Consider the following 17892-nt stretch of genomic DNA (forward strand, 5'->3'; position numbering starts at 1 on the left):
GGGCTGTAGATCCAAAGCACGATCCATCTGAGGTACCCTCCCCAACCGGTTGTTCCACATCGTAATATATTCTTCATGCACTTCTCCCAAATTATGTCCATACCTCCCCCTCTTGTTCATCCCATGGATCTCCCCCAATTGTACTAGTAGTGTCGGGATATACTGTTTGCAACCGAACTGCTGGAGTACTCAATTGCCATGATACTACTCCACTACCTGAAAATTGATAACGGGTGCGCTACTGCACCATAGGTTTGAGTGGACGTGGGCAGATGAGGGGATAACTGCCATAATTTCTGGAATAGAATACGTCATCCAAATGAACTACACAGTTAATAACATTTTTATATTAACGCGGGTCAAGTGAGATAAAATAATAAAATAAAGTTTATATTGGAAAAATTGACCGCCTCTCCAGTATGATTCTCAATCATTAGATGGTATATCGGAATCGTGTATGTCCTCCCGATACCCGGATTAGTACTCCATCTACAAAAACAAATTGTTAGAATAATATAATCTAAAAAAAAGTCAACTAATTATTATAACGAGTAAAAATTCATCACCTATTAACGAGTGGAAATATATATGATTCGTGACTAATGGATGCCAAGAATGACATTCGATAAAGTGCCCACGACTACAGCAATATGAGACATCCGCCTATGTCCATCGCAGAAAGATCTATCGTCCGACAAAGTTCGTGATATAGCATGGCTAAAATTGCGGACCCCCAACTGTATGAACGAGTGTTATGCAAATTGGATAATAGGGGTAAGTACATCAAGTAAACTTTACTGCCATTTGCATCCGGCATGAGTACACCCCCTATAAGGTGCATAATGTAAGCTCGAACGGCCTGCATTACCTCCCATTCATCGGCAGTACTTGGCAAATGCTTAAAATTAACCTTTATCCATGAAAATCTCAAACTGGTAAATTTCCCCTCACTTGACGAGCGTCCAAGCAATTCATAGCAAAAGGTAGCCAGCCTAGAGATTGAACTTAAGCTTGTGACCGCATTCCCGTCGATAGGAAGCCCGAGCTGTAGTGCAACATCCTCTAGAGTGACGGTACACTCTCCGCACGGCAAATGAAATGTGTGGGTCTTCGGACGCCATCGCTCGACTAAAGCGGAAATCGAGTCGTGTCGCAGATCAAAAGTCCAGATCAATGCCGCTGATCTGAACCCGACTAACTCTAAGTATGGTATTAGGCGTTCATCTGATAGAAACCCTACATTATTAACACGGCCCCTCAATACGCGGTACGGACCCTGACATTATTAAATTAGCAAAATAGTTAATACAATATAATTTAATTCAGCAAATAACATGAGTATCAAATAAAAATTTTATTACCATCTCATTAATAGTACTTGATATGTGATTATTATTAATCAAATAACCCATTTCTTGCAAACACCGCAATTAAAAAATGAATTCATTTAATTTGTTTCAAAAATCAATAAAAGCTGTTAAATAAAAAATCAAATAAAATTACATTATATAAAAATTACATTATATAAAAATTAAATGAGTTAACAATAACTATATGATTAAAAGAGTTAGTTATGATTAAACTTTTAATGAAATGATTTTTAATTTTTTTTAAAACTTATATGTTAAACTCACCAAATACTAAACTAAACACAACAATTTATAACTTAATCCTATCTGACAGGCGCGACCCGTTTTTTACCCGTTGACCTTATTTTTACCTGTATATATATATTTAAATATTTTTAATCAAAATAAAAAATTAATATTTTATTTAAACAAAAAATATTTTTAATATAAATAATTGATTCGCGCCTGTTAGATAACCGCGATTAAAAAAATATTTTTTAATATAAAAATTGATTCGCATCTGTTAGATAGGCGCGATTAATTTTTTTTTTAAATTGATTCGCGCCAGTCAGATAGGCACGATTACAAAAAAACATACCATTTCGGTAATTAATCTATCTGACAACCTATTTCTTCAGTATTTAATTTTTCTTTAATATATTGGGTAAAAAATCCCAAGTTGATATAAAAAAAATTAAATGAGTTAACAACAACTGTATGATTAAAAGAGTCCGTTATAATTAAACTTTTAATAAAATGATTTTTAATTTTTTATAAACTTATATGTTAAACTCACCAAATACTAAACTAAACACAACAATTTATAACTTAATCCTAAATTACTAATAAATTAATTTTAAAATAATTACAAACACAAAATTTATAACATAATCCTAAATTACTAACAAATTAATTTTAAAATAATTATAAAAAGCAAAAAATTCCAATATTCATACAAAATACTAATCCAAAACTATAAAACTAAACATAAATAATTTATAATTAATAATTAATAACAAAAAAATCACAATATCTTAATTAAACTCTTTAAATTATAAACAAAATTATTTACTAAAATAATACATTACCTTTTTTCTTTCTTTCTTTTTCTTCTTCTCTTCTTCTCCTTTCTCTCTTCCGTTCATGCAAGGGGTTTGGGGACCATATTGGGGACCATACTTATAGGCCACAAAATTGAAAATTTTTTCCCAAGGGACTACACTTGCAGCAGCAGAGGCTGTAGTGGACTACACTTGCAACAGCAGAGGCAGCACTGCAGCAACAGCTGCCAGGGTCATTGGCGCCTCCCTATGAGGCTCAATTAGTGGCGCCTATCTGACAGGCGCCACCCGAAAACCCATTTTTTACCCGTATTTTGACCCGTTTACCGTATTTTGACCCGTATTTATATTTAAATATTTTTAGTAAAAATAAAAAAATAATATTTTATTTAAACCAAAAAAAATTTAATATAAAATATTGATTGGCGCTTGTCAGATAGGCTCCAATAAAAAAAATACTATTTCAGTAATTAATCTATCTGACAATTTATTTCAAGATTTAATTTTTTTAAATTTATTTCGTAAGCTGGTTTTTGTGGTTTGGTTTTCTACTCTATGCATACTTTTTACTCCAATTTTATTCGTTAATGACTTCAATCTTATATTCATTCATTAAATTTATTTTTAATCCTTTTAATTTTAAAATTAATTAATTGTTAATTTAGCATATAGATAAATGTCACGTTAGCAAAGTTAATAGATGTTAACCTTTTCATCTATTTTGAGTTATTTAACAAATAATATAAGTCTAAAAGTAAAAATAGACAAAAAAATTAAATGAAGAGCTGAAATGATTTTTTTTGTAAAGTAGGAGAACCAAATAAGTCATTATGCCTTATTTAAGTAAGAAAAATAAATGTTTTTTAAATTGGGCTGATGGTCGAACCGGTCAGACTAATTGGTCATTTAGTCTGATCAGTTTAATCAATTTAGTTAAAAATTTATAAAAAAATCCAATTCAACCACTCTGTATCAATTTTCGAATCAATCGATTCAAAACTCTTTTTCAGATCGATACCCCAATTATTTCTCGTCCAACTAGTCAATTCGGTCCGATTCAAATAAGGTTGATAAAAAAATAGTTTACATATCATTTTAGGTAATTTTTATACGAATAAAATGGGAATAATCCATTAAAAAAAAGAAAATGGGAATAATTTAGGGGTGATATATGAATTAAGCCATTTTCTGCTACAGTCTCTCTCTCCCCTGTCCCCAAAATCCCAAATTAATAAACCCTAATTCTTTCTCCTCTCTCTGTCTACCGTTTCTCTCCGCAAGTATCAATCTTGCTTTTTGAATCAGTCATCTCTTTTGGTCGTTGCTCCCCTTCTATTCTGAATTGGTCCTTCAACGTTAACAGAAGTAAGTAATTTGGCATCTAAATTTCATTAAAAATCTCTTAATAAATTTCTCTACACCGATGGCTGATGCATCTCATCTACATGCTGGTTATCACTATTTTAAGAGCAATAATAATTTGGGTTTTTCGAACTTGGTTGATTGGTTTGCTCGAATGTTGAAAGCTTGAAATTTTAGGAGATTTTTTAAACATTGGGTTCTTGGGTTTCTCAATGAGTTCCTGTTTTTCTTTGGGTGAGAAATTGGGAAAATTTGTAGTTCCTTGAGTAGGCAGGGAGTTGTTTTTCTTGTTTCTAATTTTAGTTTTGGTTTTACGTTGAAAATTTTAGTGTTGTATGATGTTGAACTATGGATTCAAAATCAATTATTTTCATCAATAATACTCTGTTTGGTAGTTCAGAAAGCAGAGGAATTGAACTGGATTTGAGAACTAGTTTTCATTTGTTTCAAGAAGCATTATGCTGCATTTTTTATTCAATGAATTTCAATGTATATATTTCAGCTACCAATGTAGTTTATTTACTAACAATTTACTTTGACTTTTTTTTTTTTGCAGGTTTCTCAAACTATTCTCTTCATTTTCCCGAAAATTCTCTTCTTTCCTAGAAAAGTTTTGATCTTGAGTAACAAAAGGTTTGCTTCATAATCCCATCAACTTTTTTTTTATCACATTTGAAAAATAATTCTAAAAATTAACAATTTATGACTTAACTTTTCATTTTTTACTAGTTTGGACCCTCGAGTCTTTGCCTAAATATCATCTACTTGGATCGTTTCCTATCAGTTTTTGAATTACATGCAAGTTCAGAAGTTAGCCTCGATTTTTGGTTTTTTCTGTTATTGCATCATAACAATATCCATGTAAATTTCAACATTTTTATAAAAAAATTATGATGAATACTTAAGTGTAGCTAAACAATGGAGTCCACTTGATTAGATTAGATTAGATGAGCAAGAAACTTGAATTGATTAGTTACTTTTATTTTGTTACTAAAACCTAAGATGTAAGATTTTGATACTTTCAACTTCATAATCAATTAATTTTTATTTCCAAGTTACACTAATTTATGATGAAACAAATCCATAAAACTATACCTGTCTTGATACTTTGATTTGATAAATTAATGTCTTAGGTTTTCATCATAAATCAATGTTTTGTATTTGGGTTGACCTTAAATTAATCTGCAATATTGTGCACCCACTTGGACTGTAATTTGACGTTGCACTCTTCAACATTTTCAATTGATTTAAACTTACCAGAAAAATCAATATTTTCAATTTTTTATTAATTTATTTAATATAGTAAATGTTAATGGATACGAAGAGAAGAATGAAAACAAGAGAAGAATAGACTGATGAAAAGTTATTTATATTTCATCTCTAGAGTTAGCCTATTTATATACAAGTTTATATAGTGTAAATAAGGACAGAGCATAAAACTCCTCAATTTAATCCCTAAGAATCTGTAACACTCCCCCCTTAAATTGGAGCATAGGTATTGATCATGCCCAACTTGTTACATAAATAGTTAACCCGGTTTGTGCCTTTTTAAACAAATCAGTAAGTTGTTCTCTTGTCTTCACATAACCTATGGAGATTGAATTGTCCAAAATTTTTTCCCGAATAAAGTGACAATCAATCTCGATGTGTTTGGCTCTTCATGATAAAATGGATTTGAGGTGATATGAAGAGTTACTTGATTATTGCACAAGAGCTTTACTGGTGAGGAATACTCCAACCCAATTTTAGTTAACAGATGTCATATCCACATAATTTCACAAGTAGACTGTGCCATAGCCTTATATTTCAATTCTGCACTAGACTAAGATTCAACATTTTGCTTCTTGCTCCTTCATGATACTAAGTTTCCACCAACAAAAATACAATATCCAGTAGTAGACCTCCTATCTATCTTAGATTTGGCCCAATCAACATTTGCAAAACACTCGATACGAGTATGCCCATGATTGTTGTATAATATGTTCTGTCCAAGAGCTCTTTTCAAGTAACATAAGATCTGCTCTAGGGCTGCCCAATGTTTGACAATGGATGCGGACATAAACTGGCTAACAATACTCTCAACAAATGCAACATCCGAAGGAGTTACTAGTGAGATAATATGATTTCCCAACTATCCTTCTATACCTCTTAGGGTCATCAAAGAAATCACCATCATCTTTGTAAGATACACATTGGTAACCATTGGAATAGTACAAGGTTTAGCTACCAACTTTCCAGTTTTTGCCAGTAGATAACATGCTTTTACTGAGACATAAAAAATTCCTTTCTTGCATCTCAACACTTCTATCCTCGAAAAATACTTCAATTGACCTAAATCTTTTGTGTGGAACATGGTATGCTAAAAATACTTTAGAGATGAGATCTTTGCAGCATCATCTCTTGTAATAACAATATCATCAACATATACCACAAGAAGAATAACTCTAGCCTCAAAATTTATAAAACACAGAATGATCACAATTGCTTTTCTTCACCCAAACTATTGAACTAGCTCATTGAACTTTCTAAACTAAGCACAAGGGCTTTGTTTCAATCCATAAAGAGATTTTTTCAAATGACAGACCTTTTCATACTTCCCCTGAGCAACAAATCCAAGTGGTTGCTCCATATATACTTCTTCTTGGAGGTCCCCATGAAGAAAGATGTTTTTGATATCTAATTGGTGAAAAGGCCAATTATGAAAAGCGGCTAGTGAGATGAATAGATGAATAGAGGTGAGTTTTGCCACATGAGAGTATTTGAATAATCCACACTATAAGTGTGAGCATAACCTTTTGCAACTAATCTAGCTTCAAGTCTAGCAATTGAGCCGTTTGGATTTACCTTAACAGTGAATACCCATTTGCACTCAACAACATGTTTACTAACAAGTAAATCCACTAGGTCCCAAGTATCATTCTCATCTAATGAACCTCCAACATCGCATCACACCAACCAAGATGATTCAAAGCCTTTAGAATTGTCTTAGGAATAGAAATAGAATCTAGGGATACAATTAAAGAGCAAAGAGACAAATGGTTATATGAAACAAAATTAGCAATAGGATAGATACATTGGTGTTTACCTTTATGTAGAGCAATAGGAAGGTTAAGGTCACTTGGGGTTGGATCAGACGGTGGAAACACTGGTAAAACGGTTGGATTTGATAATGAAGAAATTGGTATCAGACATGTATCATGAGTCTCTTTTTGTCTGGAATAAACTTGAGTAACCAATGGCGGAGTTGGAGTAGTGACAGTGTACATTAATCAATCATCTTCCTCCCCTTGTTTTGGAAGATTTTAAGGCGTCTCTTTTGAAAATAATGATACTTGGTTTGAGAATGCAACATCTGTAAACACCAAATATTTCTTGAGGTCTGGACTATAACATCGGTATCCCTTTTGAAGGCAAGAATATCCCCAAAAATACACACTTTTAAGGATTTTGGATCCAACTTAGTGACATGAAGCCGAACATCTCGAACAAAACAGGTACACCTAAAAATTCTTGGTTTCATCGAAAATAATGGTTTGGATGGAAATAGAACATTGCATGGATTATCACCATCAAGTACGGAGAAAGGCATGCGATTGATCAAAAAATAGGCTGTTGAAATAGCATCAATCCAAAATTATTTAGGAATTTTTGTTTGAAATAAAAGAACTCTAATTGTCTCAAAGAGATGCCTGTTTTTTCGTTTAGCTACACCATTATGAGATGGCGTGTCAACACAAGAGGATTGGTGAAAAATCTCATTTTGGATCATAAAGGCTTTGTAAGATTTGGAAAAGCATTCTTTAGCATTATCTTTGCGCAAAATTTGGATAGGCACACCAAACTGAATTCTTATCTCAGCACAAAAAGTCCCAAAATGAAAAAACACCTCTGACTGATTTTTCATAAAATATATCCATGTTATTGGAGAATAATCATCCACAAACGTAATAAAATACTAGAATCTAGGTTTAATTCTACCGAATATGGTCCCCAAACATTTGAGTGTACTAATTCAAAAGTGGAATTAGATCATTTGTTAGATCTTGGGCTCAAGGGGCTCCGTCGATGCTTCGCAAAGTGACATGCTTCACATTCCAACAAAGGTAGGTCTTGAAACTGTGGACATAACTTATTCAACAAAGAAAGAGAAGGATGTCCCACTTGACAATGTGCTTTGATCGGATAGAGAACATTAGGACAAGTCACGAATCAAAGAACCCATGAGTCGAAAATACAAAGACCATCAAATGCATGTCCTTTACCAATAGTGCGAATTGTCACAAGATCCTGCAAAAGACAATGGTGGAAAAAATGAGATGGTGCATTTTGGGTCACAGTTAAGTTTACTGACAGAGATTAAATTAAAGGTGAGTTTAGGTAAATTTAATACTGATGATAAGGTGATAGATGAAATTAGGTTAGTACTTTCAGAACCAACAACTTTATAAGTGATTCCATTAGCATTAGCAACAAGAGAAGGTGAATCTTGTGATTGAAAGGTAGAGAAGGATTGGGATTACCTGTCATGATCTGTAGCTTCTAATTGATGACCAATTTGAATGAAGAAAATAAAACATGCATTACATTTAGCTGAATCCATAAATGAAGCAAAGAGAGCCACAATATGACGAAAGGCAGCAAAACCCGCAAAAGGAAAGACTACAAAGGGTCCAAAACAATACCCGAGTAGTACTCAAACAGTGTTGAACAGTACCCAAACAATGCTCGTAAATGGTACCTAAACAATGCTCGTGAATAGTACCCAAACAGTGTGAAACCTTAAAAAATAAAAAAAATGACCCATGGATCTTCAATTGATCAAGCATTAGACCACCGGGCTATAATCGGATCAAGAAGTCGATGTTGGAGATGGAAGCCGGTGGCCTAACACTGCCTCACGTGCCCACATGCGTCCGCACGTGAAGAGAGTACTTGGATCTTTTGGCGGCGCATGGTGCTTACATGCGGACCCCTTGGACACCGGAATTAGCAGTTTGGTTGTCGAGCTAGTGGCGCACCTTCCTGTGTTGGTGGAAACAACAAAATACCCTAACGATTCGCATTCCAAACAACAAACACGAACTCATTGAATAGAGCCAAGTGGCTCTGATATCATGTTGATGAATACAAAGAGAAGAATGAAAACACGAAAAGAATAGATTAATGAAAAGTTACTTATATTTCATCTCTTGAGTTAGTTTATTTATATACAAGTTTATATGGTGTAAGGAAAGAGAATAAAACTCCTAAATTTAATCCTTTAGAATTTGTAATTATCAATAATATATTAATTAGACTTTATAGTAATTAACAAAATATTTTCTTATTTAGAATGTTATTCATTTAGTAATTAGAATGTGGTAATAGTAACTAAATAGTTATGAACTTATCATATTGCATAACATGTTCAATTTAAATCTGACACTAACACCATTTTTGGTTCAACGTAATGTTCTATCCATTTAGGCCTAATTCAAGGGGCCCCCCACTAAACATGTGTTTGGTTGAAAGGAATGAGTTATTACGGGTCATGGCATTTCGCCCTTTATTCCAATTCTATTTTGAGTGCAGCCTGAATAACAATTCATTGGCCCCCATCTGAATTGTAATTTAGCCATGGAAGGTAGAGGAAGCAAAAATTAAACTTCCATTGTTGCATCAGTATTCACCATTGTCTCCACCACAAATCATCTTGACGCTAAAATAATGGAACTAACAAACTCCTAACTCAACCAAATCTGCTAGTTTCTATCTTGGTTTAGAACCAAATGCAGAACTCTTTCTGTCTTGGTCTTGCCCTTTTTCTGCCATTCTCCAATTTGCAAGTTCAATGACATAAACATATATATCAAAATCATTTGGAAAACAGGGTTTTCTCTTCTTCTTTTCCTTCTATTTAATTGATTAATTTTCTGTTTGAAAGATCTTTAGATTTGGTAAAGTATTGTTGAATGCTCAGACTGCTCACAGTAGTTCTCTTTCACCTTAGTATTGGATTATACCATCACATTCTTAGCTTTTTAATTACTTACAGTTGTTCACCTTCTCCTTAATTGCTATTATACTGTTGAAGATGTATGTTTTGTCTTCATTAGCATAGATTACTTGTTACATATGTAAGTTGTTAGATATTTGTGTTATATATTTGATAATAGAGAAAAACTATTTGCTTGTGTTGATGTGTTGTTTCCTTAATTGTTATCAGCAGCCTGTAGCAAAAGGAAGATCTATGTTTTGTCTTCATTAGCATAGATTACTTGTTACATATGTAAGTTGTTAGATATTTGTGTTATATATTTGATAATAGAGAAAAACTATTTGCTTGTGTTGATGTGTTGTTTCCTTAATTGTTATCAGTAGCCTGTAGCAAAAGGTCTTGAAGAGAAGGACCCTAAGAAACCTGCATCAAAAGCAACTGAAAAGAAAGGGAAAACTGTTGAAGTAGCTAAATAAGAGCCCCTTGATCCTGTGGCTGAGAAATTTCGCCAACAAAGGTAAAATTTACTACTTTTAGCTTCTAGAGTTGTGACACTAAGAAACTTCCCCAGTTATTCAAAGTGGGTGTTACTGCATCTGCACTTGTTTGATTTAAGCTCATCCAAGTTAAGAACTATTGCTTTGTAGGTCCTCTAAACAACATTAGTTTTTTCTTCCCATTTGCATACTTGGATCTCAGAAGTTTGTGGCATTCTTTACTCGTGGTTAAAATTTTCACTTAATTGAGGATTTTAAATCAATTGTGGGAAGTAAATGGCTTAATTTTTAAGATCTTATATTCATTGGATTCCTTAGCCTTAGGCAGTTAGGCTTGCTTCATACAACCTGGAAAAAATATTTATTCAATTAAAAAGATTTAGTGAAAATCCAACATAACACTATTACTTAATGAGGGTGAAAATATTATGTATAGTATATATAGATATAATAGAAAAAAGGTAGTCAGATACTGGGCTTACATTGGGTCAAACAATCCAAGAAAAAACATTTTGAAGTTTCAGCCTGTAATTTGTTTTTGGGTCGGTGACAGCACATTTCAACTCCCATTTCAATATTCAAAAAGAAGAAAAAGTGTTTCATAGTGAGCTCCTCTATCAGTTGCCAGCTGCATTTCATTGTTCAAAACAATAAGGTTTGAATGCAGAAGTTGTAAAAATGGAATGTGTTGTTCAAGGAATTATAGAGACACAGGTAAAAATTCATGCCAAAAGTACTTTTTTTAAACAACTTTGGGAATCATGTTAAGAAGATTTTGGTTTCTGTTCTTTTTTTTTGAGATTTGCAGTATGTTGAAGCACTCGAAATTCTACTTCAGGGTCTTTGTGGGGTTAATAAAGAACGCTTAAGAGTCCATGAAATTTGCCTTAAAAGTGGCCCAAATCTTGGTAAATGTTCACATTCTCACTTTGCCAAAGTTCTAATTTTTCTTACAAGCCTATGAAGTATCAGATGATAGAAGCAATTTTTGCTTTTTGGTTTTTCTTGTAAATGAGTTTCCTGCTTAATCATGTAGAATTTTTTTATTCATGAGTCATCACTTGCTTTATTTGTAATATAAGACTAGTAATTAATAAATCTCTTGATCAAATTGTTTGGTTATGCGCTGCTAATGCTATGAATTTCACAGGATTTGTTGCTTCAGAGGTCAGATTATTGTGTGATCTTGAGCAGTCTGAACCAACTTGGTAAACTAGAATTTTTAGTTTTGTTAATTTTGGGTATTTGATTGTTATTTTGGATGTTTATAGCCTTCTATATTGTTTGTAGGACTGTTAAACATGTTGGGGGTGCAATGAGGGGTGCTGGGGCAGAGCAAATTTCTGTTCTGGTTAGGAGTATGGTAGAAAGCAAAGCAAGCAAGAATGTGCTTCGATTATTTTATGCACTCGGATACAAGTTGGATCATGAGCTGCTGAGAGTCGGAATCACCTTTCATTTCCAAAGGGGTGCTCAGATAACTGTAACTGTTTCATCTGTTAATAAGATGCTAAAACTGCATGCAACCGATGAGGCTGTGCCAGTAACACCTGGTATACAGCTGGTAGAAGTGACCGCCCCTGCAACATCAGAAAATTATAATGAAGTCGTTGCTGCTGTGTCTTCCTTCTGCGAATATCTTGCACCGTAAGAATTTAATCTGCCTTCTCAACATGCATGATTATTGCGCAACTTGTCTATCTTATCCAATTTTTACTTTGTGCTTAGAAACCGACACACTAGTTTATAGATGGTTGCATTATATTGAACTGATACAAGCTTTTGGTGTTTAATTTTACAGGCTGCTGCATTTGTCAAAGCCAGGTGTTTCAACCGGTGTTGTGCCTACGGCTGCTGCAGCTGCTGCATCTCTTATGTCTGATGGTGGGGGCACAACCTTGTAACTGGATTTGTAAAATTGCAGAATGTTAGTTATGTACTTTTGCATAATTGATTCATTCTCCTCATATATGGCTATCAAACATACTCACTGTAGTTTTAATCTCAAGACACATGATTAGACTGTAAAAACGATGGGGGAATTTGTGGAGTTTCTGGATGGGATGTGTACAAGTTAGTTGAGCCTTAAACCCAGAATTTCTATACTACAACTTCTTGAAATTAATATTCGCGAGATGAGTCATCATCAGGTTAAGCATAGTTTATTTCACAAATGAGTTACGAATTTTCCACAAGTTTTACTTTTTTTAAAATATATATATATATTAAATTATGGTATATATCACTTTGTTAATTTCATTTGTGAAATTAGAAAATTTTATTAATAATGAACACCATATTTGAAGACTTAATCCCATAACTATTGCTTGTCTATTCGGTGGGTTTAGGTTATTACTTTGGTTGGTTATTTGTCTATTCGGTGGGTTTAGGTTATTATTTTGTTTAGTTAGGGGAGTTGGATGGAAATGGATGCTATTAGGGGAAGGGCCGTGATAGTCATTCCATGACATGGGCTAAGAATAGGGATTCTATTTCCGATGGAATCAAAATGAAATCGAAATTAGGGCTGGATCAAAATATTCCCTCTTCATATCGTTTGCTCGCTCGCTTTTCCCAATTGCTTTCTCCACATTGAAATTTACGTTTGAAATTGGTGACTTCCAGAGGTTTTGTTCGCTCGCTTTCAGTTGTTCATCCTAATTGAAAGGTAAGTTATGATAAAATTTATATATTATTCATTTCCCATCATTTCTCTTCGAAAGATTGTCTTTTTTTCTTATTACGTTTTTTTCCTTGAATTTGGCTTAATTTGAGTATGATTTTTTTCCCAAATTAACAAAGAAATGTGAAGATTTAAAAAATAAATTTGCTTTTTTCTGGACTTTCTTTTTCCCCCGACTGTTATTTTGCCAACTCTTTTTTTGGTTTCCTAGATGAACAACGAATATATAGAAATAAAAAAATTGCTTTTATAAAGTCTTTCTTTTTGTTTGCCCCGAGTTTTCATTAATCTGGTAATGTTATTTTTTTTCAGATTTAAAAAAGTTCAAGATTTCTAGAAAAAAATTGATTTGTTTCGGGATTTATTTTTAGTTTCCCACTCAATTTTCCTTATATGTTTTCAAATTTGGCAATTTAAATTTGGTTTGGTTTGTTGTTTGCTTCCCTCCAACGGTTACTTCACTTTTTTTTTTTGTATGACTTCTTAATTTGTAAAAATTTCGCAATTGGCTTGTTGCTTATTTTGGAATTATATTTATTTGTGATTTTTTATTTATTTTGTAGGTAAGCAATCTGAAGTTTACGGTTTTTGCTAGTTGTTTCTAAAAAAAACCTTGTCTTTCGAATGTAAGTTGAGAAACTGGATAGGATTAATAGAGTTGTTTTTTTTAAACTATGTGAGATGTTACAAACTTTAGGAGAACTGAAGTCGTCAAGGAACATGGACTAAAACTTCCTCATGGTAAAGTGCAGAATTGGAAGAATTTGAATTAATTTTTAAGATCATACTTTTTTGGGAAAGTTATTCATGATAAATAGTTTTTTTCATAGGTTGTTATTATCTAATTGATGCTGGTTACACAATTTGTGAGGCTTGCGCATTTTAGGGGATAATGATATAATTTGAATGAATGGTGACGGGTCACTAACCAAGTACTCCAGAAGAATTTTTCAATATGAAATATGTTCCAGCATGCAATGTTATTAAAAGATGCTTTGGGTTATTAAAACTTAGATGAGGAATACTTAAGAGTTCATCATTTTATTCTGTGAGGTTGCACAATAGAATTATTATTACATGTTGCTTGCTTCATAATTTTATTCAAACTTATATGAGTCTTGATCCTATTGAAGCGGAGTTGGGAGAAGGATTACCTAGTAATGTGATAGAGGACGATGAACTGAATATTGTAAATATTCATCCATCGGATGCATGGGCTACTTGGAGGATGGAAGTAGCCAATTAAATGTTCTATGAATGACAAGCATCTAGAAATTAGTTAGGTTTATTAAAACATAGTGGAAGATTAATTTGTTTATGTTATTTTATGTATCTAGTTTATGAAACTTTGGATGTCTCGACTACACAATTGCAATTGTCGAAGCCAAACCAAGATATTCCACATTTTAAAAGAAGAAGAAAAAAATTCTAATGTAAGTGAACAATTTTCTTCTACTTCACATATTGATGCTGCCACGTTATTGGGGGGAAACATACAGACTGTTGGTTTTGAATTAAATAGGAGCATTGCCTCTAAGTGCTAATTCAAGAAAGACAAAAATGCTTATTCAAGAAAATGCCCAAAAATTATATCTAGCCTTAGGTCAAGTAGAAAGATTAACTAATGATGAGAGCTTTCTTGCGTTGAGCAAAGTTCCAGACTATCCAACTCAAATGCTCGTTTTCTTAAGTCCATCTTCTTTTGTGCGATTGAAATGGGTGAGAAGATTTATTTCTACCAAAATCATGGTTGTGTTGGTATAATGACATAATAGAATGCCACAGATAGTTGTAACCTTTTGGTGCTGTAAAATTTAACATGATGTTTAGAGGATAATTAAATTATTTGTTTCGTTAATGATATTTTAGTACATTCGTAACAACCCGTTTTCAGTAGTGTCAAAAACAGTGGTTTCGGGACCACAAATTCGATTAGTGAGTTTATAATAATAATTATTTAATACTTATGAGTCAAATATAGTATTATGTAGAATTTTGATTTGATAATTTCTACTAATTGAATGAATATTTAAATATAAGTGGTTTGTCCCTAGAGTTAAATGGTTATGAAAAATGAGGTATCGAAACCTCGTTTCAATAAATCAAGCTTGTAAATATTTTTATTAAATATTTACTGAGTTACTATTTAGGTAATTTGAAGTTTGGTCCAAAATTTTCATTGTTTGACTAGTTAATTAAGGAAAAATGACTAAATGGTTAAAGATGTAAACTTTCATCACTATTGATTATTATTAATTAAATTGCATAACCAAAGTTTGTTTAAGGATTTATAAGGCAATTAAGCCGTTACTAAAGTGGGTGGACGGTTTATGATATTGTTTTAGTTATAATATTATAAAATTTAATTAATTAAGTTAATAAACAATAGTTAAAAACATAAAAAAATATCATCATCTTCTTTATTGAGTTTTTCCACTGAAAAACAAAGTGAAAGCCTCCATTTTTAGAGCTTGTGGTTCGACCAAACAAAGATTTATGCATGTAAGTGATTTTTCTATTCGTTTCTCATAAATTTTATGTTTTTGATATCGTTGTAACTTAATCTAGCTAACCCATGGTTTATTTTGTAAAATTGTTAAAGGTTTAGGTGTAACACCCCTAACCTGTATCCATCGCCGGATTAGGGTTACAAGGCATTCCTGAACAAAACATAGTTCAGCATTGTCATTTATTAAAAATGCAAGCACAAGGTAATTTAATCTTCTTTACAATTTTTTTTTGCGAACTCAATTAATAACCAACCTCTTATTCCTACAAGTCAAATTCGTATATTAAACCATATCAACCCATAACACACGACATATTATTTATTAGCATATAAGACAATAGCTAATATTACAACATAGCCAAATATACTTTTGATACTACTAATTTATGCGCAATTCTCCAGAATAACAATAGCTATTTCTAAGCTCAATTGCCAAACCAAACATACCAAATTCATATGCTAAGCATCACGCCAAAATTTCATAAACACAAACAATTCATTTCTCGTTTATTCGACTAGCAAATTAGCCTCAAAATTCATACCAATTCCATCATTCAATATTAAGCTAATTATATTATTTCATAACCTAATACAAACATTAATATGTCACTCTATAACTATATATATATAACCAACGAAACATACCTAAAACATAATCATTATTTACCAATTAAAACGGTACCTAAAATAACCAACCAATCAATCATAGAACATATTCATTCTTTGCCATCATAAACCACACCTAAATAACCAATACACAATCAATATATATATTCGTCATATAACCTATGGGAACATACACCATGAGTAAAAAAAAATACATCCATCATTTACCCCATTACTCAAGCCGAATTATATGACCATCCACACAAGATATACCATATAACATACTTCCAAAATAAGCTAATTACATGGCCGATTTATACATCATACTTAACATTACTTTCAAGCCATTTTGCATGGCCATATATATATATATCATTCAAAACAAAGCATATCGAAAATAGCTTATACATCATTTACAAGCCAACTCACATGGCTAATTTCATATCTCAAAACATATCCTATTGACACTAGCCTATACATGTCATATACCATATATACACAACTCAAAAGTACTAAGTAGATGGTTGGATAGTGTGACGTAGCCTCTGACGATTCCCGAATTCGAGCTAGCATTGAATTCACTATAAAACACAGGAAAAACAAACTAGGTAAGCTACAAAACTTAGTAAGTTCGTACTAAATATACTCAACAATTCATAAAACACAAATCATCAATTTGAACAAATTAATGTATAATTCATGATAATATCAAACCTTCCATAAGCTTATTCATATACTTATACGCAAAGTTTTAACCTTTTCTATTTGAACTTCATACTTACATGTACATACCTGTACAAATTCATAACGAATTCATACCTTCTCGTAACACTATCGAATACTCAATGTTTCGCACACTAAATGGCATCGCATAGCCAAAGCTTTTATAATCCATCACACTAAGTGCCTTACATAGCCGAAATGTAACACCCCAAACCCGGCCTAGATGTTATGGCCGAATCTAGCGATGTCACATGGAAAGGGATTTGAAGACAAGATTGTCGAGTTAAAAAATCGTTACAGTAAGTTAGCTTTTATTTAATTCGAAAAAAACTAGTTGATTTTCTTTAAAACTTGTCTCTTAGCGGAAGCTTTTGTAACCAATTAATTTAGGGAAAATCATTTTTATTTACGAAAAACCTTAGCTTTTAGAAAAAAAATCATGTTTTGTGGAGTTGCAGTTTAAAAAAAAATCCATAAAAAACAGTATAAAGTTCCAAATTTAAAGCCAACCAGTCCATAGTCCAGAAGATACATCAAAAACCCCAAATAAGTAATAAATTCTAGGAATTAACGAAAATAGTCTAAAATTTACGTGTGGCCACTATCGAATCCTCCGCTGCACCGACCTGTCAAGTATGGGGATTACCTGTATAGATTAAATAGAGAAAGGGTGAGTTTTCACAAACTCAGTGTGTAATCCCCACAGAAAACATGCATACAAATAATCAACAGAATTCAGTTAGATACAGTCTGGGGCTCGTGCCCATCACAAATTCAGTTTAGGCCTCAGCCCATTCAGATACAGTCTCAGAAATACATTAGGGCTTTGGCCCATATCAGATACAGAATGCAGATACAGTAAATCAAAATCTTACCCACTAGCCTCTACACACCATCTCCTTCCAACCCTACACGCCATGTGGGGATTAAATCAACCCACCCATCTCTACACACCATGCTATACCGAAATACGGCACATAATCAGAAGGTTGTAGTTGAGCTGCCAGATAACAGGCTTAATAGCCTTTCAGACACGTCCTCCAAATATCATCAACCCACCCCGATGCCATGCACCATACAAAATATGTCATGTCATTGTGAAATTAATAGCACATACATTCAGAT

At 32.8% G+C, this 17892-nt stretch overlaps 2 protein-coding genes across 7 annotated transcripts; one reads left to right on the forward strand and one right to left on the reverse strand.

Annotated features, from left to right (window-relative positions):
• Window positions 1–212: 212 nt before the first annotated feature.
• Window positions 213–2647, reverse strand: LOC128034784 (protein MAIN-LIKE 2-like). Its single transcript, XM_052623625.1, has 4 exons — window positions 2603–2647; window positions 783–1276; window positions 408–489; window positions 213–296 (listed from the first exon to the last, which is right to left on the reverse strand). The coding sequence occupies exons 1-4, from the start codon at window positions 2645–2647 to the stop codon at window positions 213–215; spliced, it is 705 nt and encodes a 234-aa protein (XP_052479585.1).
• Window positions 2648–3584: 937 nt separating this feature from the next.
• LOC105804191 (mediator of RNA polymerase II transcription subunit 18) lies at window positions 3585–12371 on the forward strand. 6 transcript variants are annotated; one of them, XM_012636693.2, is made up of 9 exons: window positions 3585–3775; window positions 4329–4405; window positions 9978–10040; window positions 10130–10266; window positions 10800–10960; window positions 11055–11154; window positions 11397–11454; window positions 11537–11893; window positions 12048–12371. In XM_012636693.2, the coding sequence occupies exons 5-9, from the start codon at window positions 10925–10927 to the stop codon at window positions 12148–12150; spliced, it is 654 nt and encodes a 217-aa protein (XP_012492147.1). In that variant the 5' UTR covers window positions 3585–3775; window positions 4329–4405; window positions 9978–10040; window positions 10130–10266; window positions 10800–10924; the 3' UTR covers window positions 12151–12371. The 6 variants fall into 6 exon arrangements, with proteins under 6 accessions (XP_012492147.1, XP_052480162.1, XP_052480161.1 ...); XM_052624202.1 differs by having other exon boundaries at window positions 10133–10266; XM_052624201.1 differs by having other exon boundaries at window positions 9981–10040.
• The last annotated feature ends 5521 nt before the right edge of the window (window positions 12372–17892 follow it).

Source organism: Gossypium raimondii, chromosome 11, assembly GCF_025698545.1.
Source record: "Gossypium raimondii isolate GPD5lz chromosome 11, ASM2569854v1, whole genome shotgun sequence".
Classification (NCBI taxonomy): Eukaryota; Viridiplantae; Streptophyta; class Magnoliopsida; order Malvales; family Malvaceae; genus Gossypium; species Gossypium raimondii.